The 25,210-nt window shown below is 45.2% G+C and overlaps 1 protein-coding gene across 1 annotated transcript in view; it reads left to right on the forward strand.

The window, feature by feature from the left end:
* The window catches only part of COG4 (component of oligomeric golgi complex 4), a 240,022-nt gene that overhangs the window by 210,199 nt on the left and 4,613 nt on the right, over nt 1–25,210 (forward strand). Inside the window, exons 11-18 of the mRNA XM_069217516.1 lie at nt 6,359–6,525; nt 8,482–8,647; nt 9,853–9,915; nt 10,446–10,562; nt 14,352–14,444; nt 15,493–15,576; nt 22,467–22,568; nt 25,020–25,148. Coding sequence (XP_069073617.1) covers nt 6,359–6,525; nt 8,482–8,647; nt 9,853–9,915; nt 10,446–10,562; nt 14,352–14,444; nt 15,493–15,576; nt 22,467–22,568; nt 25,020–25,148 — 921 coding nt within the window. The remainder of the gene's footprint in view (nt 1–6,358; nt 6,526–8,481; nt 8,648–9,852; nt 9,916–10,445; nt 10,563–14,351; nt 14,445–15,492; nt 15,577–22,466; nt 22,569–25,019; nt 25,149–25,210) is intronic.

The following is a 25,210-nucleotide window of genomic DNA, read 5'->3' on the forward strand; positions in this document are numbered from 1 at the left end:
CACGAGGCCCAAGGACCTGGCCAGAGCCTGAGAATCCATCAAGCGTTCGACCGCCGAGTCTGCTTTATCTCTGAAGAGAGGGTTGCCATCAAAGGGCATGTCCATAAGGCTGGCTTGGACATCCCCCCCCGAAAATCCAGACGTCCTCAACCAGATGGGGTGCTTTTGAGCCACAGTTGAAACAACCTCTATGCCCATGCGTCAGTCATGTCCAGTTTTAATCGGATCGTGAACTTTGCTGCGTCTCTCCCTTCAGCAACCACTAGGGAAGGTATAGCCTGGGCTTCTGCCGAGACCTGTGGCGCACTTGGGCAACCGTATCCCACAGCTTATGGGAATAATGGCCCAAAAGGCATGCAGTGTTCATCGACCGCAGTGTCCGGCTGGTAGAAGAAAACATCTTCTTCCCAAATGTATCCAGCCTCTTGGATTTCCTATCCAGGTGTGCAGAAGAGAACGCGGCATGGAAAGTAGATGCTTGGATGACTAAGTTCTCAGAGGTGGGGTGTGAGTAAAGAAACTTAGGTCGCCTGGAGCAGGGCGATGTCAGCAGGCAGTTGTCCTGTTCACAGGAGCCCTTGTGCTGGGTTTGGACCAGGTACCCAGTAGGACATCCGTAATGGCTTCATTGAAGGGGAGCATGGGTTTGGAGGATGAAGCTCCAGGTTGAAGCACCTCTGTCAGGAGGTTAGTCCTAGCTGCCACTGAAGACAACTCAAAGTCCAGGCAGAGTATGACGCTCCCTCCTCCGTAGCCGCGATAGGGGGAGATAGCATGCCAGTTTCTCAGGAGGTATCCAGATCACTGGCTTCACCAAAGTCCGTACACCAGTCCATAGATTCTTAGAGCTGGTATTTCAAAGGGTACAGCGACCCTCCCCACCCCTCCCATTCCTCACTGTAACCTAGTCCATAGGAATAAGGCTCAGGATCCAACATAAGGGGTAAGGCCCTTGTTGGAGTTGGCGTCGCACGATGCCCATCCGGCGCGGTGTTGTAGTCATCAATGAGGATTGCAACAGCCCAGCCCTGGAGCACGAGCAGTGCTGGGAGCATCGGGCACTGCATCGGGGATGGTCGAGGTGATATGACTAATGCCATTTCAGATCTAAGCATGGATCTCTGTGTGCACCCTGGAGCCAAAGCCAACGGCGCAGAACCTGAAAGGGCCGTGTTCAGCTCCACGAGGCCCAAAGGCACACAAGCAGTGTCAGACTGCCCAACAATTGAGGCGCATGGCCTCATAGAACTCTTTAGGTTGGGCAGGGGTCACTCCGTGTAGGAAGTTGGCTCTGTATGCACTATTTCAAAGTAAGGAATAGTATGCACAGAGTCCAAGGGTTCCCCTTAGAGGTAAGATAGTGGCAAAAAGAGATAATACTAATGCTCTATTTTGTGGTAGTGTGGTCGAGCAGTAGGCTTATCAAAGGAGTAGTGTTAAGCATTTGTTGTACACACAGGCAATAAATGAGGAACACACACTCAGACAATTCCAGGCCAATAGGTTTTTGTATAGAAAAATATCTTTTCTTAGTTTATTTTAAGAACCACAGGTTCACATTTTACATGTAATACTTCAAATGAAAGGTATTGCAGGTAAGTACTTTAGGAACTTTGAATAATCACAATAGCATATATACTTTTCAAATAAATTACATATAACTATTTTAAAACTTGACACAGTGCAATTTTCAACAGTTCCTGGGGGAGGTAAGTATTGGTTAGTTTTTGTAGGTAAGTAAACCACCTACGGGGTTCAAGTTTGGGTCCAAGGTAGCCCACCGTTGGGGGTTCAGAGCAACCCCAAAGTTACCACACCAGCAGCTCAGGGCCGGTCAGGTGCAGAGTTCAAAGTGGTGCCCAAAACACATAGGCTTCAATGGAGAAGGGGGTGCCCTGGTTCCAGTCTGCCAGCAGGTAAGTACCTGCGTCTTCGGAGGGCAGACCAGGGGGGTTTTGTAGGGCACCGGGGGAGACACAAGTTAGCACAGAAAGTACACATTCAGCAGCACGGGGCGGCCGGGTGCAGTGTGCAAACACGCGTCGGTTTTGTCGTTGAAATCAATGGGAGACCAAGGGGTCTCTTCAGCGATGCAGGCAAGGGGGGGGGCTCCTCAGGGTAGCCACCACCTGGGCAAGGGAGAGGGCCTCCTGGGGGTCACTCCTGCACTGGAGTTCCGATCTTTCAGGTCCTGGGGGCTGCGGGTGCAGAGTCTTTTCCAGGCGTCGGGATCTGGGAGTCAGGCAGTCGCGGTCAGGGGGAGCCTCGGGATTCCCTCTGCAGGCGTCGCTGTGGGAGCTCAGGGGGGGCAACTCTGGCTACTCACAGTCTCGTAGTCGCCGGGGAGTCCTCCCTGAAGTGTTTGTTCTCCACAAGTCGAGCCGGGGGCGTATGGTGCAGAGTAGCAAGTCTCACGCTTCTGGCGGGAAATGCAGTTGTCTTTAAGTTGCTTCTTTGGAAACAAAGTTGCAGTCCTGGGTGAACAGGGCCGCTGTTCTCGGGAGTTTCTTGGTCCTTCTAGAGCAGGGCAGTCCTCTGAGGATTCAGAGGTCGCTGGTCCCTGGGGAGAGCATCGCTGGAGCAGTTTCTTCAGAAGGGGGGAGACAGGCCGGTAGAGCTGGGGCCAAAGCAATTGGTGTCTCCGTCTTCTCTGCAGGGTTTTTCAGCTTAGCAGTCCTCTTCTTCTTAGGTTGCAGGAATCTGAGTTCCTAGGTTCTGGGAGCCCCTAAATACCGAATTTAGGGGTTTGTTTAGGTCTGGGGGTTTAGTAGCCAATGGCTACTAGCCCTGAGGGTGGCTACACCCTCTTTGTGCCTCTTCCCTGAGGGGAGGGGGGGGCACATCCCTTATCCTATTGTGGGAATCCTCCATCTGCAAGATGGAGGATTTCTAAAAGTCAGAGTCACCTCAGCTCAGGACACCTTAGGGGCTGTCCTGACTGGCCAGTGACTCCTCCTTGTTTTTCTCATTATCTCTCCTGGACTTGCCGCCAAAAGTGGGGGCTGTGTCCAGGGGGCGGGCATCTCCACTAGCTGGAGTGCCCTGGGGCATTGTAACACGAAGCCTGAGCCTTTGAGGCTCACTGCTAGGTGTTACAGTTCCTGCAGGGGGGAGGTGTGAAGCACCTCCACCCAGAGCAGGCTTTTGTTTCTGTCCTCAGAGAGCACAAAGGCCCTCACCACATGGGGTCAGAAACTCGTCTCTCAGCAGCAGGCTGGCACAGACCAGTCAGTCCTGCACTGAACAATTGGGTAAAATACAGTGGGTATCTCTAAGATGCCCTCTGTGTGCATTTTTTAATAAATCCAACACTGGCATTAGTGTGGGTTTATTATTCTGAGAAGTTTGATACTAAACTTCCCAGTATTCATTGTAGCCATTATGGAGCTGTGGAGTTCGTTTTTGACAGACTCCCAGACCATATACTCTTATGGCTACCCTGCACTTACAATGTCTAAGGTTTTGCTTAGACACTGTAGGGGCATAGTGCTCATGCACCTATGCCCTCACCTGTGGTATAGTGCACCCTGCCTTAGGGCTGTAAGGCCTGCTAGAGGGGTGACTTACCTATGCCACAGGCAGTGTGAGGTTGGCATGGCACCCTGAGGGGAGTGCCATGTCGACTTAGTCATTTTATCCCCACTAGCACACACAAGCTGGCAAGCAGTGTGTCTGTGCTGAGTGAGGGGTCCCCAGGGTGGCATAAGATATGCTGCAGCCCTTAGAGACCTTCCCTGGCATCAGGGCCCTTGGTACCAGGGGTACCAGTTACAAGGGACTTACCCGGATGCCAGGGTGTGCCAATTGTGGAAACAATGGTACATTTTAGGTGAAAGAACACTGGTGCTGGGTCCTGGTTAGCACACTTCTCAGTCAAGTCAGCATCAGTAACAGGCAAAAAGTGGGGGGTAACTGCAACAGGGAGCCATTTCTTTACACTCCGGCTCCGGGAAACTCCGGGAGGCTCCGAGTCAGCCCAGACGTAGGCTGCGCAAAAGGAGGCCTAGATCGATGATGGTCCTGTTTCCTCGTCTCGTCGGCCGACAGACAAGGTGAAGTTGAAGAACGTTTTGCCTTCTTCAACTTCTTCTTATGCCTCGACTTCCTGATCTTCCCTAGGACTTGGAGAGGGGTGGGGACGAGGGGGGCTTTGCAGCCGATCCCAAGACCTTCCTCTCGACCAAGACCATAACTTGCCCGTCAGGCCAACATCAACTTCAGGGACCACTCTCTCAAAGCCTTTGGATGCATGGCCCAACACTCGGAGCACAACTACTGGTTGTTGTCGCAATCCAAGTACAAAAGGCACACAAAGTGCAGATCTTTCATGGGCATCGCCTGATGACGGGACCCACACGGCTTGAAACCAGTCTTCCTCAGAGACATCCTCTGACGCCCCAGGAGTTAAACAACTCAAAAAACTTTGACAAAAAGTTAAAAAAGCAAAACATGACTCGGGGTAGGTCTTTCTTCAGATCAGCGCTGGCTGGCATGGAAAGCAAAGAACTGACGTTTGTTCACCGAGTTGGCGCCTAAACAGGATCCGTGATGTCATATCCGGGGTGGACAATGACGGACGCGGAGCCAATCGACGCCACCTCCGGATCCTGACGGAAATTCTAAGGTAAGGAATCTGCAACTAAATGTTTCTATCAGATTCAACTGTTTTTCTGTCAAAACTTCAGAAAATAGTGAAACGTTACTTAATTTCAAACAGAAAAATCTAAACATAACTTCAGCGTGTGCAGTTCTCGCAGTGTCCAACTGCTAGTGACATTGACCATTGTTTTAAGGGAAATATTACATTTATTTTAGATTCAATTGTTCTTATAGCATCATTAATAAATTATGGATGTAGATAATCTTTGAGTTAATGTAAACTTAGGACAAATGAAACATGGGCAACATTTAATTCAACAATAAAATCACAGTGAATATTAATTTGAGTTGCAAATCCCCACTTAATCTGATTAGGCACTACAGGACAGTTTTATGAGTTCTCACAATTCGCAGACTACTTAGCTGCGTTATGGCTCAAGTCTTTCAAGCTAGATGTAAGAAATGCCAATTCTTCAAGGGCTGGAAAGAAAAATTCATAGTTGTGGCTTGTAGAAGGAGAAATATTCCCATACTTGAAAAAAACATGGATATTTTTTATGTTGAGACCCAGCTTACTCCACAATCCAAACCTTTAAAAAGAAGCCTTGCTACTGAGTAAGACTCATTTTGAAATATATCCTCAAGTAAAGTACCACTGGAGCTTAAGTTAGTATATTTTGGGGTTGAAGACATATCTCAATTCTCAATGTCTGACCAATGGCATTTGAAGAGCGAGCATTTTTAAGCACTTACCCTCCAACCTGTCCCACTTAAATTGCTACCCTTAGCACAGTTGTTATACAGCCATACAGTGGTGGATGTCCAATCTTTGCTTTGAATGTTCGTTTTGTTTAGACCAAGTGCACACAAACCACTAATGACTGTGTTAAGTTGATTACTTGCCATGTAGTAGTCGGCATTCTTGCATTTTTCTCGTCCTGAAACGTGTTTCCCTAATTCGCCTGCTGGCACATGAGGCGAGACAGCCGTAACATTCATAGATTTGGCAGAGGCCAGGCCAGCACTTGGTCCTTGTTGCATATATCACTGCAAACCTTCATGAAAAATGTGTGCTTCAAAATAGTTATGTTAAAACGTTGTTGGAGGCCTCTTAACGTTGTAAGAAGATTCCACTTTAGTCAGAACAAGAGGTCATTACAGGGCCTCATAAAATTAACGCAGATCTTTATTTTTACTGTTAACTTTATATTTTTAATAATGCTTAAAGATTTGAGAACACTGCCCGTGACTGGCCATTTTATTCCATTTCCCCTGCCATTCTAGGAAGGCAGATTCCTTTGATTGAATGACCTTGCTAACTGCTGATTATTTTTGCCTCTGAATTACTTGTCCCGGCTCTTTTGTTTGGACTGTTTGACCTTCTGAAACAACGTAGCTCTTTTGCTCGATTTACTTGATCTTGTGACCTTGCTGAGCTGTTTCTGGACCACTTTGACCTCCCGATCGCTCCAAACTATCTCTTTTGGTGTATTCCTCTGACCTTTCTGGCATCTGTTGTTTGATTCCAGTGGCATCGTGGCACTTCAGAATTATGTGTAGGCTGTTTGTTTATTTCATTTTCTTTACAGAGTGAGGACTCCGAGCATCTTCTTACAGCCTCTGTGAAATAATTTGTTCTATTTGACTGTCTGTCACCACCAGGCTTTTTTATCTCTGCTCTCTTGCACTGCTGTCTGCAGTCAGTATGGATGATACTTTAAGTGCGACGTTTAGGACTCATCTGCCCTTTTCTTGACAGGCAGTGGCGATGGACTCGTTTGAGAAAGGTCAGCTGACCTCCAGTATGGTGGACGATGTTTTCTACATTGTGAAGAAGTGCATTGGCCGGTCCCTGTCCAGTTCCAGTATAGACTGTCTCTGTGCTATGATCAACCACTCCACCACTGTACTGGAGTCAGATTTCAGGTACCTTCCAACCTGGGTACCACCCTGTGAAAAAGATGGGCAAAGTTACTACTGAGTGCTTTAAATGAGTTTGTATAAAATGTGTTCTTTAATCAACAAATCTTTAACCTGCTTCCCATTAATCTTTATATGTACCCAGAGCCTTAAATGCTCCGAAGCCAGCCGAGTATGGTTACGAAAACATTATAAAACATAAAGTAGCTCATCCCCAGGCCATAGTGATTGAATGAAGGTGTATGTCTAATAACTGGCGATTTGGGGCATCCAAATGAGCTGGTGGTGGAAAGGTCTCTTACATACACTGATATAGGTAGTCTTGCCTGGAATCCAGATGAATGCCTTTTGGTGCCCCTGTGACAATTTGTGTTTGACCGCAATGAGTAGTACTCTTTGGAACGCAGTTTGTTTGCAGTGTTCATCCTTTATCCTTGAAACCTAGTGGGAGATATATTTAATCATTCACTGAGACCTTCACGCCATGCCTTGTTTCACAATGAAGAGCTTTTCAGTCTGTCAGTTTGCAGGCTACATTAATAGGTAATGATTTCCTTTTTTAAATAGTCCCTTGTGTGATAGGTATTTTAAATGTGCATAAGCATCATTTATTAACTGACTTTGATTAGCTAATATTCAGGAAGACAAACCTCCCAAATGGCATTGCAGCAGTGCATTTTGGCAAGCAGTCTTTAGATCAACAAAAGGATGAGCAAAGAAAATAAATTGTGCAAATTTCCGAGACGAGCTCACAGATGCAGCCCAGTGTAGCACAAGACTGTGTGCACTAAAGATTATCTGGGGCTATATTATCAAAAGCACACCCAGGGCATAACAGGCATGTGCGCCTGCTACCTGCGTTCTTGAGTCTCTTTGCATTACAGAAGCGGCATAGATGTGTCTGAAACCCTTTGCTATATAGTTCACACCAGTGCAGTCTTACGCAGGCATACCTTCATTTGTATGGGGACATGACCCGTTAAAATGTGTAACCTCTTTGCCCGCACCATGTTATAGGCGCAGGTGCAAAGGAGCTGACAGGGTGCACACTGACTGTACCACATTGGAGTGGCGCACAGATGTGCGCCCACCAAGGGCGGACCTTGAAAGGGTGAAAAGAGAGTACCATGGATCTCCTCAGGCGACCACCTTAGGGCAGGTACAGACACTGACTGCAGCTCCCTTCACGGGGATATCTCTTCCCCTTTTAAATGCAAGCTGTTTGCTGCCTGCAAATTGAAGCAACCATCCCCCATTGAAACAGCCTTTCCGCCTGTCACCAGTGCACTGTCTGAGGGCAGGCAAGAGTTTGTGACTGCGCGGGCAGCAGTACTTTCAGTGTGATATGGCGCACTGACCTGGACTGCGGTTGACACATGCACTTAAAAGTGTGGCGTAGACCACAGAGCAGTGCATTCTACCTGTACTGTGGGCTCTAGTATCTCTTATGTGAACACAACTGCTAATCATTGTACGGAGTACTAGTCCCCCCTGCATGACTGATGTGTGTTGCTTCCTTGATCTTCCTACCGCCTCCCAGAGGTGCCCTGTACTTGGAATCAACAGCTTTAGTGGGCCCTGGTTACTGAATTGGCTGAGTTGGAGTGCAACCTTAATGGTTGCCTTGGTAAACCAATGGTCAATTGCAGTACCCACACAGGACACTGCACAGAAATCACTGACTGCCTCGAACCCTAAGAAAAAGAGTAATGTCTCTTGACTCATATGTTTTTTTTTTCTTCCTTTGCTGGAAGGTTTCTGTGTCCCTCTTTTGCTTACATACATTCACACATTCTTTTTTTTGTACCTCCATGAAAATGGTTGTTGTGGATTTGCACTCGTGCCCTACTTTTTCACCTGCCTCCAGGCAGACTGTAAACCCGTTTTGTTTCTGTATGCCGATAGGACTCTTTATCTCCTTTTTTTACAAATCCCGACTTACTGCAACTCTTTTTCCCCCAGGGAAGTCCTGTGTAACAAGCTGCGGATGGGCTTCCCAGCCACCACCTTCCAGGACATCCAGCGTGGAGTGACCAGTGCTGTCAATCTGATGCAGAGCAGTCTCCAGCAGGGCAAGTTTGACACAAAGGGCTTCGAGAGCACTGATGAGGCCAAGCAGTCGTTCCTGGTGAGTGAAGAGGTCTGTGCAGATGTGGAGTGTGGCTGTGTGGGAGAACAGATGACACCAAAATCCCTTTTGGAAGGCAATCTGCATTTTAGTTTACCACTGGACTATCCTTCCGGGAGTTGCAGGTTTTCAGAACGACACACTGTTCCCTTACCCCATGCTCAGGCTGGAAGACGGGCTAAGAGATTAACCTAGCATAGAAAAGAAGGTCTAAGAAGCCAAGTGCATCAGGTCACTCTTGTTGCTATGTTTGGGGTGGTAATCCACTGCCCCCCAGACATTTACCATGAGTGGATGTGCACTGTAGCAGTAGCATCCGTGACCACATGTTGTGAGGTGGTCAGCACATTTATAGAAGTGCTGACTGGTTGGTCCAAGTCATAACTTCTCATTTTGGAATGTTCAAAAGGATTTGTGTGAAGCTAATATGCAATGAGTATGCTTCCTTTGGAAGGATACCACATATCGCAATCAGAGGGCCGAATCATGTGCATTAAGTAGGAGTGAGATAACATAAGCACACTAATATCATAAGAGTGTTAAGTTTTCTTGGCCCAGAATATATAAAGCCATTTTGTGGTATTAAAACCTGTGAGGCACAAAATCATAGGGTTTACAATTAAAAATTGGCCTTTCATTGTGTGCTAAACTCACTGTGCAATTTAGAAAACGCATACACGATCACAAAATGAGTTTAGAAATGTATAATGAATCTTTGTGTGGAAGGGTTGTATTTACCCTTCTAAATTGCATTTCATTTTGCAGTATCAGTGTTTTGCGACTGTAATATTATCACAAAATGTTAAAACCTTACTGACTTCTGAGTTTTGGTGATAACCCATTTGCAAAATGGAATGGATCCCCCTGGGGCCCATTCCCGGTTGTGAATGTTAAAACAAAAAGTGTTGGGGAGTAGGCTGTGTTACTCTCAACAAACCTTGTTAAGAAAGGAAAAGAGGCTGCATTTAGATAGAATGATAAATAGGTGGGTAGATAGATAGATGGGTAGGTGGACAGACAGACAGATAGATAGATAGATAGATAAATAGATAGACAGACAGACACAGACTGAAGGTCACCATCCCTGTGATGGCCACCAATGGGAGTAAGTCACAATTTGCGACCTACCTCATAAACCATAATGAGATGAGTCGAATTGTCAAGTGTTTCCAGCTCCTCGCAATACTCGTCTCTGTTTTTTCTAGGTGACCCTGAACAACATAGAAGCTTCCAGTGAAAACATCATGACGCTAAAAACAAATTTGGAGGTATGTTCTGCACTCTCGCCTATTGTATCCGTACTTGGCGGCGGATACGCTCATAAAGCAGTGGAGGGGTGCAAGGTAAAGATGCACTTCCTTAATTAGAACACAGACTTTTCCCGCCTTCTGAACTTTTGCTACCACAACAGTTTTTTAGGACTTCCTGTTCTTTGTTGACCGTCTCATCTTTCTTTATCTCCCCTGCCACTCATCGCTGCTTAAATAATTGCAAGCAGTGGGGGCAGTGCCTGACCCACCACCTTTGAAAACTCACTGGTCTCCACTATGCACATTATTAGTGACAGAACTGATTTTTTAAAAGCCTACAGGACCATTTTTGCATTAGGATTTTATTTTGGAGCACTGACTTAATACCATTCTGCTGCTGGTTTGCTAAGATATCATACAGCAGGAGGTGCCATGTGCAGTGAGATCCTTTTCTTATTTGGGGCCGAGTGCTGGAGGATTCAGGGAGTGAAATACAGCAAAGTAAATCATTGGACTTGTTTAACCCCAGGTTGTCTCTTTTTCCACAGAATGATTGTAGCAAGCTGTTTAGCCAGGGGTTTGGTGGTGAACAGGCCCAGGCCAAGATTGAGAGCTGCCTGTCTGATTTGGCATCAGTTTCCAACAAATTCAGAGACCTCCTCCAGGTGAGCAAGTCCCTGAAGTTAACATTTCATCATCTTTAACATATCCTTATCTGCTTTACATTTATGTCTGTTAACACGACCTGTGCCTTTGCTTATCAAAGAAAACCCTTGTGGTGTTAGTTGTGCACTAGAAATACGACATAACACAATCTGCATCTACATTTAGAGTTGTCACAGCTGCTTCCTCTTCGGGTCACACACAACACAGAATGATTCCCTACCTTTTTAAGTCTTTGCACATAATCACCTTTTTTGCCGTCTTTCCTTATTTACTTTTTAAATCTACCAACAAAATAAATCTACCTAGCTCTGAATGAGATACTCACCCTAACACGTTTATTGCTGTTTTCTAGTCTTACTGCGCCTGTTGCTAGACTTTGTCCCACAAGTCATTTTTCTTATAATTACACTGTACAGGCCCTCTGATGCATCCTGCCTATACACATGCCTACCTACCATTGTAGCCCAGGTCTAGCTTGGCCCACCTTGAGTGGACGTATCATGGACATTGTAATGGTCCTAGAGAAAATACTATGAAAGATACAGGGTTTTCATGTTAAGTGATTTAGGTTAGTTTGGTTAAAGTCCAGCGCTATTAAATAAGGTACTATGTAGTTCCTCAGCACAGGAATATGTGGCATTGATGAGCATTCATTTACAGGAATAGATTCCGTGTTTAGGTTGAGCCTAGGCAGCGCGCAGCTCTGTCTGTAAGACATGTTGTATTCTATGTATGGGCTTTTAACCACGCCCACTCTTGCCATTCGTTCTTTGTTGTGCTTGTCTTAAATGCTTCATTTTTATTGGTGCATTTTTGCTAAATGTCCCTCTCTCTGTGGGCTTACTTCCCTCCCAGGCAAATTCACTAAGAGAAAATTTTTGTTGGCCATCACACTAAGTTTACGCTCCTTCCTGTTAAAGCGTGTGATGGCCCCATCTCCCTCCTCTGAGCAGACTTCATTGTTTGATCCTTTTTGTTGGCCATCACTGGCCATCTGTTGCCTCCTCGCTCACACTCCATCCCTTACGTCTGTCCTGTGCCCCTGCTTGGCTTGTTCTCTTATGTTATCAACATTACCTCCTCACCCGGAGAGAGGTTCTGCCACGGTTGGTCTAAAAAATCCAGAGCTAACAGTCACTACATGCTGAACACACAGTTCATCGTTGCCCCATTTTACGGCTGGGTGGGCTGTGCAGACGTATGCAGGAAGGGTCATACTTAGCTCTGAAGAAATTATCAAAAGCATTCAAGCGTTTGTGTGATGGCTGCTGAAAGGGCAGAAAATAACTAGCACCCTGAACATGTGCCTGATTTGATCACTTTCTTGACAGCTTTTCAGCAGCGCCACCCTTTCGAGATATTGTATTTTTTAATACAGGCCATTCCAAATCTGCTGTCCCCAGCAATTCTGAAACTGGATACTAGCACTCCCCTAATTTGCATGAACGTCAGTCAGAGGAGAGGTCTTACCTCGAAAAAGTCATGAAAGAAGTGGGGTGACACAAAATGATGCCCCACCCCAAAATGTGATATAAGCGCAAAGTCTCTCATAGCTCACAGATATTCATAGGCTTGTGTTGGGCTGAATGAGGGACTTCCCTGAAGGAAATTAGAGGGGGGGGGGGGGGGTCACCAGAGGACCTGCGTTGTGCCCCTGTATGAAAGAGTATAACATACAGATTATTTTAAATGTATCAGAGCCATCTGTGGCCATTTGTTGCCTCCTTGCTCCCACCACCTCCTTCCCGCCATTGCTTGCATCCTTTCTGCTCTGCTGCTAGTTGTCAATCCTCGCGCTGCAAATGCTTGTACTTCTAGTCGCCGTGCGTTCAAAAACAAATCACTCTAAACGTTCTAGTGTTCATGGAACCGGTAAAAGTCTTGATTATAGTGCTATTTAGTGTGCAGTGTGATATTAAGTTTTATATGTTGCAGTTCTTTTAACGGGATGCCAGTTTGAAGAAGCAGACAGGTTTGTATGAAGAAACAGACGCACTCGTGTGGTGCAGCTCTGTGCAAGTGTTTTGTTTCTGGATTGGGACACAGCTTCTCGAGACATGGTGTACCAATATTACACAAATCTGTCTGAGGCTGGGGTCATCTAAGATAGTGTTTGAGAAGACAAGTAGACTACAAAACGTTTGTTTTCTGTAATATGAATCCAATAACATTCACGGTTGAGAATCAGGGCAGATTGGTTCACCATGTGAAACCGCAGTGATTGTATGGTCAATATGCAGTTTTCCTGTTATATGTTATGATGTTTGTCTTGGTGTTTTTAAATGTATATGTCCAATCTGACTGTTGAATAGTAATTAACCTACATATTTTCTTAAGACGCAAGGAGGAATTTGCTGGAACGACTCCATTTTGGTCAAAAGGTGTTTCTTGACTCCACGGTGTAAAACGAAGATTAATAAACAACAAAAACAAGAAACAGAATTTTAATTTAACAAGGAGTTTAGGTGTTGTGGGCTTTTTTTTTTTTTTTTTTTTTTACTGAATCAAGCTTTCTGTTAAAGTGAACAAATAAGTAAAATAAAGTTACTCATGGGAGTACTTTTATTAGTGAATGTCCTTAAGCTCGTATCCAACAAAACTGAGCTTTTCAACTGTCACTCCTGGAGGAATAGTGCTTCCTGGATGTAAAGGGAAATGAAAAAGAAATAGACCATACATACTACTGTTTTGCTGGCACTCGACATTATACCATCAGTATTTTTAATTACGGGATGCAGAATTTACTGTGGTATATTTGTCTTCCGAGAAACATGGAATTGCCATAGAAATAAATGTTAATAAATAATATAATAAATAATGGCAATGTTTTCATTTGTTGCTGCAGATAGAGGAAGGAGGTAAATTAAAGTGTTTAGTTATATGCAGGGTCACTGGAATTATGTGACAGAGAGGACACAATTATGCGGCAGAGTTGACCAATTTTTGTGGCAGGAAAAGTCCAGTTATGCATTTACAGCGCCAATAGCTGAAACTCAAGCAAATGAGAGACTTTTTGCATTGCAAATGCTTGTTACAAATGTGTTCACTCTGTTGCAAGGCAGTAGAGCTCCCGTTGCATGTGAAATTACCTTCAAGTTACTGCTTTGCAAATCTAGGCAAAGACATATTACAGGAATGCTGCTCTGGCGGCCTTCCATATTGTGAAATGTGCTCGTGATTTGTCTTAACCCGGCAATTGGTGGCTTCAAGGCACCATTTTGTAAGGTTAATTGCACTAGGATGCCATGTTTGACAACCATTTTTTCCTTAGAGTTCGAACCAAATGCTACAACAGGTTGCTTAGTTTTCTCAAACACCCCAGACCTAGCCATGGGAGTGTCTCATTTAGAGTGCATATTGCATAATGATTGCTCTGTGGAGCAGAGGTATGGAAATTAAAATATTTCACTATCTGTTCCCAGAAATACTTTTTAAGGGCATGGAAAGCTGCTTTCTAGGTAGCAGTTTTCATTCCCATTGTAAAGAACTGGAGATGTACTTACTTTGTTCACAATCCAAGGTCGACTGATGGAAGACAGGTCCTTGGCCATTTTCATAATGCATGGTTCTTGGACCTTTAATGCATGTGGCCCTGGTGAAATCTCTGGATACTGAACTGGATTAACAAGGGTATGCAAAGGATGCCATTTATGTAGTCTTAACAGTAGACAGTGCCCAGAAAGAATATCAAGACCTCAGCCATATGCATATGGCATGGATGATTTTTCTTTTACATCTGTGTGCTGCCTTCCATTTTCACATGTCTTCTCTCCTTTGTCACTTGACAGGAAGGACTGGGGGAACTAAACAGCATGGCAGTGAAGCCGCAGGTGAAACCTTGGATCAACATTTTCCTATCCATCTCTCACAACATAGAGGAGGTAAGCAGACATACTGAACGGACTTGTGCTGGGGATTTAAAGCAATATGTGACGAGTGGGATGAGAAGTCGAGGCCATCCAGAGATGATGGAAAGTCTAGGTTCTAGGTTTCTGTAACAGACTGTGCTATGTTAAACCTATGCAAAGTAGCATACCACAAAATGATATTAGCTGTTATACACCTGTCAATCACAATGAACATTTTGTCTGTCCCTGCTGGTTTCGGGGAGGGAAGAAGGCTAACAACGTAGCAGTGAATTAAGGCAGAGATGAGGTTGTTTCACAATTTGTCATTCTAATTCAGTTAATTTAATTACTAAAAGTTGTCCGGTTCCAGAGCCAGAACTACTTATCCCATGGGCGACAGTGAGAGTCTGAGTCTGTATTTGTAATAATAATGGTACTGAGATCCAGAAGTAAGGAAATCAGCAGTGTGGAATGTTAACAGTAATTAGGTCCTCACTTTTTATGGTTTTTATGACACACTTTCTAATGGCTGTACATCGAGTACTTGTTGTTTCTTTCCCAATATTTGGGAACCAACCCCTGGCAAAAATAATCTTTTGATCTACTGTAACATTCTCTACTAATGAACAATAATCTCTCCTCCTCCCTGTCCACAAATTTCCACCACCCCTTGCTATGTCACAAGAACCCCAAAAGATTGCACAGGACTGTAATCAGAGATTCTGGTATTCGGAGATCCCAGCAGGGTTCCTAAAATAATCAGCACTTAAGAACCACCCCAATTTCGCACCCACCGAGCCCCTCTTTATTCCTCTCGGTGCTAGCTTTTTCAACTCCACATGCTAACAATAGTTAATGACTCCATTTCTCAAGGTTGCTTTTTATAGCCTGGCTGCAAAATCCGTTCTTGAGGATTCGCTTCAGAAGCCAGTATGACCTCGGTTTAGAAATCGCATATTACAGAATGAAGGGTTAGGTCCATATCAGGGAGGAGCTACTCATTTGAGCTGTCCTCCCTGAGCAGTGGAAGGAGGAAACGTTTAAGAGAAGTGACCAATAACATCTTTGTTTTCTTATTCAGGAGGAGTTTAATGACTACGAGGCCAACGACCCTTGGGTGCAACAGTTTATAGTCAACATCGAAACCCTAATGGCTGAGTTCAAGGTGAGAACATAGCTGTTGTGCTAAAGCTGGTCAACATTTTCCTGTTTCTTCCAGCTTCTCTACATACTCTTTCCCGGAATAAAACTCTTCTTAACTAAGAATCTTCTTGCTTTCCAGACAACTAAAATCAAAGTTTACTCCTGATTTTCTGGCTGCTTTCCGTCAAGTTCATCCACTTGTTCTGACCATATCCCATCATTTCTGATGGCATATTTAAAAGTATCCTCATTAATCACTTGCTGCACGAAAACTCCGAATATGTAAACAATATCAATTCTTCCTCATATTCTTAACCTTTAGAAATAAAATGTTTTGGGGAGTGTATACCTTCCTCACACTACCGAATAACAAAAAGTGTTTCACTACAAGTTAGATACCCATGCAAGGGAACTACTGCTACAGGTAACTCCATTTTCCTTCTTCATCATGGGATCCTCCTATTAATCAAAGAATTTGACCTACCGCCATGTCAAAGGTGAGGGATTTCCTTGATGATGGGAAAGATGTTTCTTTAAATAATAAGTTGCACATTCTGGACAGGAAATGCTATAGTAAAGTAACTTTTCATATTTGACACTACAGTCCACATCTCAGATGGGTCCCGAAAAATCTCCATTCGAAAGCACTTTATTCTTGGCCTACTCACTCAACTAAAATGTTGTCTTTGGTCATTGGGCAGGAATCCTATAACTATTATTGAATAATGGATTATATTTCCCTACATCTGACCGGTAATAAGCCAGACAGGCAGGTTTGTGAAAATCAAAGACATTGCCCTCTTTGAGAAGATACTTATTCTATTTCGACACAAAGTTGATAATCACTCTTGTACTGGGGTTGGAAAGTGGAATGGGGTTAGAGGAGGCGCTATATAGTTAGGTATTCACATTTCTGTAATGGAGTATTCTGTGTAGTCATTCTGTCAACTAAAAGTCGTAGCCTTTTCCATTTAGTTAAGATCCCTATGTTTTTGTGTAAGTTTGATGTTTTGTTAGAGATAAGTTAGAATAGACCCAGAGGTCAACAAAGTGTTGTATATGAGTTCTGCAGACTGCCATTATGCAAAACTACAGATTCTGGCTGCTGTTGTCAACTATTCTAATGTCATTCCAGTTAACCAAATTAAAGAGGGAATGGCTAGCCTCAGGTAGAAGGCATTGGGCATGATGTGTAGTTTTAATATGTGAAAGCTGGTGGGTAGAAAGCCTGGTACTATTTTTGTGTTTCAAGGTAGTTGTGGGGGTGGAGGGTGGATATAACTAGACTCTCATTTGCAATGTCATTTAAAACCCCTCAGTGGAAAACATCTCGCTGTACATACTTACCCATGTACAATTCAATATGTTTTTGTACTAAACACCTTATTAAAAGCGCAAGAGAGATGGGCTATAGGCCTCATTCAGTTTATAACTGATCACATCCTGGTCACCTCTTTCACTCATTAAACTGTCTGTTCGTTTCTCTGACTGCTCAAGTTTTAACTGTAGGCTGTTGGTGAGACTCCAGCCCACATCAGGGGATCATGCGCACTCTTGTGCATGATGGCTTTAATGCTTACATATTGGCTGGCAGGAGCAAGATTGCAGTGTCACAAACAAATAGAAATTGATTTGTAACATGGACTACCAGACCTATGTAGCCTTCACATTTACAATTCTTCAGTATTGATTTCCAACTCACACTGTTGACTGTTGCAGGTTATTCAACCATGATACATGTGTTACTGTGAATTGAGGAACATGGATTTTCCTAAGCATGAGTTTTCCAGAGAGCTAGTCAGATCAAATTCAGACATGAAATCCAAGCCTGCCTGTTAATGAGTGACTGAAGGTGATAGGCCAACTGCTCCACATCATAAGTGCTGCTGGTTTGCCACCCTTTTTATCTTTATGTAAACGCTCTGACTTCCTGAGTTCACCACAGTCAATCGCTGTAGACTGTCTTCCTTCTTTAAAAATACCTCTGATGGAGGCATGTGTGGCTGTAAATACACATGCTCTGCATACTCCTGTCATCTAGTGTTGGGCCCGGAGTTGTGCAAGTTATTTTTCTTTGAAGAAATCTGTTAAGTCACGAGGTAGAGTGATAATGCGCATGGGCATCGACTCCAGTGTTAGATTGTTTTCTCTCTGCCGTTGGGGTCTGACGTACGTGCCTTTGGTCCGTTTTCAACTCTGTTACGTATCGATCTTTGGTTCCACTTCCAATCCTTTCCATTGGTATTGTTCCCGTTTTTTCATCTGTTCATCAAAGTAAATCCTCGCCTGCTCAATCCCCTTCGACCAAAAGCCCCTCAGCGCCCACCTTCACCCTCCATCTCAGTTCTCGACAATGCCAGACTGGTGAAGGAACGCACGCCTTTCAGATACTGCCCGCATTGCTAGACGAAGGTACCCCTGCACCTAACAACACTCAGTTTGCAACTTGTGCTTGTCCCCCGAGCACAGAGAAACGGATTGCAATGTATGCAAATCATTCTGCTCCAAAAAGACCCTTCAGGATCGTCGAGCGCATCTCCTCCAGATGTACAGAGCAGCTAACGACACTTCTGACATATTCAGAGAGGAGCATGCCCAGGAGCAGCCTTCAGTCGAAGAAGAGGCCTTCTCCATCGACAAAACTTCTGGCTCCGAGCTTGAGGTTGACTTTGAAATGGAGGACACTACCCCAGCTCAGCAGCCTATGAGTACGGCACCCCCTGCCCCCGTCCACCAGACCAATCTGTCCAAAAGACATTTGGCACCTCTGGCCTCAGAATCAGAGGCCTCTGTTCCACCACTGCTATCTAGTTATGGTTTGCACTGAAAAACAGTTACGAATGCCCGCCTTTGGGCTCTGTCCTGAAAGCACATTCCAAGCTGAAACCCTGCATCGAGTTCATCGGGCCGAGACCAGCAATCGGGCCTGCCTCGACCTTCAGTGCCGAGCCTGAAGTTGACATCAGCCACCTTGGCGCTGAGCGTATCTTCTACCTGAAGCTGAAAGCTTCGGAGCCGAAGATATCTAAGCTGAGCTCCAAGACTGATCCCTAACCACCGGTGGAACCAATCTTGCACAAGTTGCCGGAAAAACTGGACACACACCAGAAGAAAATTCATATCCAGGCTGATGCTGGCCGAGGGTTCCACTCCTCCACCACCTAAAAGGAAGCTTATCTTTGAAGAGGCTTTGGACAGGCCAGTCTCTCCTATAAGGAAGTCTGTGGACCAGGCTCCCAGCCCTCCACCCCTTCCATGTTTCTTACCACCTCCACCACTACCAGACTCTCCATCATCTCACTGCAAGGGTGTCCACAGTCAGATACTGCTGAGTCTGAGGGGCCACAAAGAGATGACCCCTGGGATGGATATGACTGCGATCCCTATGCTGACAGAGATCTTGATCCTGCATGCCTTTCTCCTACTGAAGATGCTACCTCTTACCAGGAGGTTATAGTTAGGGGTGCTGCATTTGATAATGTGGACCTACATAAAGAGCCCTTAGAGGGTCACCTTTTTCTTCAACACTTTCCTCCACACTTAGGGCTACCAAAACCTGCCCATGTTAAAAGGCATGCTCAGACATACTGACAACAAACTTAAAGACCCTATTAGGGCTATTGTCATAGCACCTAGGTTAGATTAAAAAATTAATATATAAGCCTGCACCATCCGACCCTATTTACATTAGGGATCAGCTACCACCAGACTCTCTTGTTACCACCACAGCACCTAAGCATGCCAACTCACAAGCTGCGGGAGATGCCCCACCTCCTGACAAGGAAAGTTTAAAGAATAGATGCTGCGGGAAAAAGGGTTGCCGCTCAAGCTAGAAACCATTGGCATATTCCCAACTTGCAAGGTTTCCTAGCAAGATACGACTGCGTCCAGTGGGACGAAATGGAAGATCTACTCCAGTATCTCCCAGAGGAACACAAAAAACGTGGCAAAGAGTTGGTCTCTGGGGAAAAACTCATAACAAACACCTCTGTACGTCGCGTACTTGATGATCCTGACGCAGCAGAAAGAGGAATCAATGCCAGTATTCACGCCTGGCTTAGAATCTCTGGGTTTAAAACCAAGGCTCAGCATGCTGTGTTGAACATGCCCTTTTATAAAGAACATCTTTTTGGCCGTCAGGTAGATGCCACACTAGAATATATCTTTATTTTTTTTGTAAAAGGACACCGAGATGGCAAAAGCAATGGGAGCCCTCCAAACACCTGTTCCCCGTTGCACTTTTCATTGCCCAGGTTACCGTGGAGTCTCAAAAACCAGCTCTTCTAAGGCCTCCACTTTTCACTAAAAACAAAAAAGGTCAGGGCTCCTACTCAAAGGCTAACGATTGTTTCTCCTATAGAGGTAGCAACTCTAGAGGTAGAGGTAATCGTGCCTACCCCCGTGGAGCAACACCTCCAGCAAACAGTGACTACCCTCTACAGCCCCAGATCATATCACCCCTGTCGGGGGCAGACTATAAAATTTCCTACCCACACGGCAATCCATCACATCAGACAAGTGGGTATTAGCCATTATCCAACATGGCTATTGCCTGGATCTCATTAACAAGCGTCTCAAGATTCCACCTCGCGCTCACAGGCTAAACAGGAACATCAAACATTACTCAGACAAGACGTTTGAGCTCTTCTCCTCAAAGGAACTATAGAACCTGTCCCTCCTCATGATCCGGGCTCAGGGATATACTCCAGAGTCTCCATATCAACTACCTAGGGCTTCAAGCTGTCCACCTAGCATTGAAAACATGCCTCCCTCACCTGACTCGCAAGGTTGTCCAAGTCCAGATGGACAGTATGACAGCCCTGTATTTCCTACAAAAACAAGAGGGCACACGGTCTCCACAATTGTCTCACCTGTCTCAGACCATCTGGAAATGGGATGTAAATCACAACTTTCACCTGTTAGCGGAATACCTTCCAGGAATGGACAATGACTTTGCTGACCCGCTCAGGAGGATATAGCAACAAGTCCCCAAGTGGGAATTCCACCCACAAGTCCTCCTCCTATACTTCCAGAGGTGGGGGGTTCACTCAAATAGACCTTTGCGCCACTGCAGAAAATGCAAAATGCCCAAACTTCGCCTCTAGATTCCCATGCACTATGGATGTGTTGGTCAGGGATATTTGCCTATGCTTTTCCTCCTCCCTCCCTCTCTGTCCATTTCTGGTTCGGAAGCTCAGGCAGACATCCTAAAATGATTCTAGTAGCTCCCCCCTAGGTTAGTCAACCCTGGTTCACAACACTACTAGACCTCTCTGTAGTTACCCATGAGAAGCTCCCCAATAGGCCGGACCATTTCACTCAGAACCATGGAGAAATCAGACACCCAGATCCCAAAACTCTCAACCTAGCAATTTAGCTCCTGAGATTATAGTTGGGTTACCTTAACTTGCCACCAGAATGTATGGACATTCTTAAGAAAGCTCATAGACGCACCACTAGAGCTTGCTATGCAGAAAAGTGGAAACGTTTTTTGTCTGCTACTGTCATTCAAAACAAATTGATCCTTTCAAAGCCACAGTACAAGACACTGACTACTGCCTACTTCACTTATAAGGGGCTAGGTTACAGTCCACATCTATACAATTAAATCTCACTGCAATGGCCGCCTATCTCCAAAATAGATAACACCTTTCTTTGTTCAAGGTCCCAGTTCTTAAAGCCTTCATAGAGGGGCTCAAATGAGTTATCCCACCACGGGTTCTACCCGCAACTTCCTGGAACCTCAATGTTGGCCTCAAAAGACTCATGACCCCCCCCCCCCATTCGAACCCCTACACTCTAGCCCCCTTCAATTTTTTTCTTAGAAGGTGCCATTTTTAGTCACCTTCACTTCCTTTAGACGTGTTGGTGAGCTCCAGGTTTTAACCTTGGAAGAACCTTTCTTCCAACTACATAGAGACAGAGTGGTTCTCTGCAGCAACCCTAAATATCTCCCTAAGTGGATTTCTCAATTTCACATCAACCAATCGATGGAATTGCCAGTTTTTTCCCACAACCAGATTCTGTTGCGGAAAGAGCTCTTCATACATTAGGTGTTAAAAGAGCACTTATTTTCTATATTGATAGAACTGACACTTTCAGAAAGACTAAACAACTTTTTGTTGCTTTTTCACCTCCACACATAGGCAACCCTATAATCAGGCATAGCCAGATGGATAGTAAAATGCATTCAGACTTGTTATGCTAAGACTAAAGGACCTTTACCCATTCCTCCCAGAGAACTCTGTACTCCAAAAAACAGGAGCATCCATGGCCTTTCTAAGAAATATTCCTAGAGCTGACATATGTAAAGCAGCTACATGGTCTACACCACACACCTTCACCAAACATTGAGTGGATGTTTTAGCATGCTAGCAAACCAGTGTAGATCAGGCAATGCTACATACTATTTTCAAAAAACTGCTACACCTACAGGTTAGCCACCGCTTCTGATGGGAACTGGTTTACAGTCTATGCACAGCATGTTTATCTACAGCCATACATGCCTCGAAAGGAATATGTTACTTCCCTGTAGGCATCTGTTCGTGGCATGTAGTACTGTAGATTCACATGCGCCCACCCTCTTCCCCGGACACCTGTGGCCGTTGCAGTTTCACATTGTATTTCACTATATATTTAGCATGGTCATCTCATTGCTTACACCTACTCTACACTGCATTCTCACCCCCCAGTGGGAAAACAATCTAACAATGGAGTTGATGCCCATGCGCATTATCTCCAAGAGGAGGAGTAACTCTACCTTGTGATTCAAAAGACTTCTTTGAAGAAACACAACTTGTACAACTCCGGACCCAGCACTAGACCGCAGGAGTATGCAGAGCATGTGAATCTACAGCACTACATGCCATGAACTGATGCTTACAGGGTAAAAAATTCCTTTTGTCCCTGCAGGTGGGCTTGTCATCTGTCATCTACGATAACCTGACCAGCCTCATGACAAGTTTGGTTGCGATTGAGCTAGAGAAAGTGGTTTTGAAGTCCACCTTTAACAGGGTAAGTGGCACATTACTCCTTTGCCTGTTGACTTTTTTCTTCCTCTTTTTTTTCTGCATTAGGATTCCTATCACATAAGAGATAGGAGCTTGGACACAGCTTCACTGAAATGTGCAAGGCCACTCATATATCAGCATATCCTAGATTTCTAGTTCATTCTGTGTCTAGTCTATAGACTTCGTTTATGTCTGGTGTCTTTTTTTTAAGTTTTAGTGTAGGGATTTTGCTGTAATGCAGAAGCCCCAGGCTTAAGCCTCATATCTGCTGGTACAAAGAACATCCTAGAAGCAATTCTCTGAACTCTACAAAAGATCTTCTGTGACTGTACAGCTGCACATTCTCTGCTGTTAGAATTGACAATATCCACGTTGGCCAACTCTCAAAATGGGATCTGGGTTGTGCGTTGACAGTGATGGCCATTGCAAGTTTGCATGATCCTGGACTACATTATAAGACCCCAGATGCAGTGTCCTGACCAGACCACTGCACTGATGTTCCTGACATAACACAGTGAATCGTTAGAGCACCTGCTGCCCGTTAAAAAACATGGACCTTGTCTACACCATCTCACCAACTACGTACACGACTTTGTGAGTTTGACTGTCATCATGTGTTTGGGTGTGTGAACTGAGCAAAGATTGATAGTCTTTATGCAAATTAGGGGAAGAAGCTTTAAAGTGTAATAAATCCAAGGTGGTGGGCTCACACCTCATAAGCAACTGATCCTCTTCTTTCTTTCTGAATAGAGGAGACACCTAAAGTCTAAAAGGAGAGTGCTTTGTATGACATTTGTTTCGAATATAAAGGGCAAACAAACACTATTCATCAAACGATATAACTTTTCCTTAAAATTGCATTTATTTTTCAAAAGCAAGAGGCATCGCAGGGCACTTTCGCAAACTATAATTGATCTACAACCATAGAGTTTAGAAGAGTAGATATCAGCATTGTTGACTTTCACCCTTTGTATGTGGTGCGAGTAATGTTATACCTTCATCCCAACATCCTCACAGCAGTGATCTTCACAGAGGTTTGAGTCCCTCTTGATGTGTGTACCCTTTGCAAACGTCCTGGCCTGTCCCTTTGCAATAGTCAATAGATAGGTGTCACACACTTTTTATATTAGTCTAACCTCGTAATATTTTGACAGCTGTGGGATCACCTTAAAATGTATCAAATGTAGCATTTTTAGTTTGAAGAAACAATACGAGACCTAATGCACAAAGTACTTACTTTCACAGAGCCAGTGCTACTGACTTGTCGAATGCAGTGACAGTTCACAAAACACAAAGTGCATTGTGCTTCTTGATGGCTGTTACGAATCACAATGCAGAAACTGCAAACCGTGTCAGGGGAAGGGGGCTGCTAATGGGCATACTTCCCCCTACATGGCTGCATCTTTCCATTCACTACTTTTCGTAATGAGCCACAGTACGATTCCTGCTTTATTAATATTCACAAGACTGCCAGTTTTGTGGATCTTTGCAAAAATACCCGTGCAGTGCAAGAGTTTTAAGCATCCCTTGCACCACAAAGGGGAAGGTTGGTTGCAGCATTATGGAAAAACTGTGCTACGACCAACCTTTTGTGCCATGTTCTTTTAAATCATGCTCAGACCATTCATACTTAGTGTACCTGCTGCAGAGACATAGATTAAACCTGCAGTTTCCAGATTCTTATCTTAGTGACTTAGGGGGTCATTACAACTTTGGCGAGCTGTAACCGCCGGGCGGCCGCCAATGCGACCGCACTCCTGCGGTGCCCATTTGGACATCCCCGCTGGGCCGGCGGGCGGAAACCAAGTTTCAGCCCGCCGGCCCAGCGGGGATGTGAGCCGCAACATGGGAGCCGGCGGTGTTGCGGCCGCGCGACGGGTGCAGTTGCACCCGTCACGCTTTTCACTGTCTGCTGTGCAGACAGTGAAAAGCCGCATGGGGCCCTGTCAGGGGGACCCTACACTGCCCATGCCAGTGGCCCCACGACTCCCCGTACCGCCAGCCTTTTCCTGGCGGTTCAGACCACCAGAAAAAGGCTGGCGGTCGGGGACTCGTAATCCCCTGGGCAGCGCTGCTAGCAGTGCTGCCCAGGCGGATTATCACCGCCGGGGCAAATCTGGCGGAATACCGCCGGGGCAAATATGGCGGAATACCGCCGGCCCCGGCGGTGCGACCGCAGCGCTTCCGCCGCGTCGAAATAGGCCAGGAAGCACCGCCAACAGGCTGTTGGCGGTGCTTCCGTCATTTTAGCCCTGGCAGTCTACTACCGCCAGGGTCAAAATGACCCCCTTAGTCTTTCATCCTTCCACAGTTGATAAAATGAGAGCCACTGACTTATGTAATTGTAAAATATGTTAATGTTTCTTGTTATGACTGAAAAAAACTTTCCTTGAAACTTCCATATTTTAGGCCTGATGGCCCAAGCTCTGATGTAACACCTTTGATTTTCTCTCAGCTCGGAGGCCTGCAGTTTGATAAGGAGCTCCGTTCCCTAATTGCGTACCTCACCACTGTGACCACCTGGACCATCCGTGACAAGTTTGCCCGTCTTTCCCAGATGGCAACCATCCTGAATTTGGAACGGGTATTGTATGGTCCTCTCTGTGTTTTGCTTCATTGTCGGTGCCCCCCGACAGGGGCTGTCTT

Source organism: Pleurodeles waltl, chromosome 12, assembly GCF_031143425.1.
Source record: "Pleurodeles waltl isolate 20211129_DDA chromosome 12, aPleWal1.hap1.20221129, whole genome shotgun sequence".
Taxonomy (NCBI): domain Eukaryota; kingdom Metazoa; phylum Chordata; class Amphibia; order Caudata; family Salamandridae; genus Pleurodeles; species Pleurodeles waltl.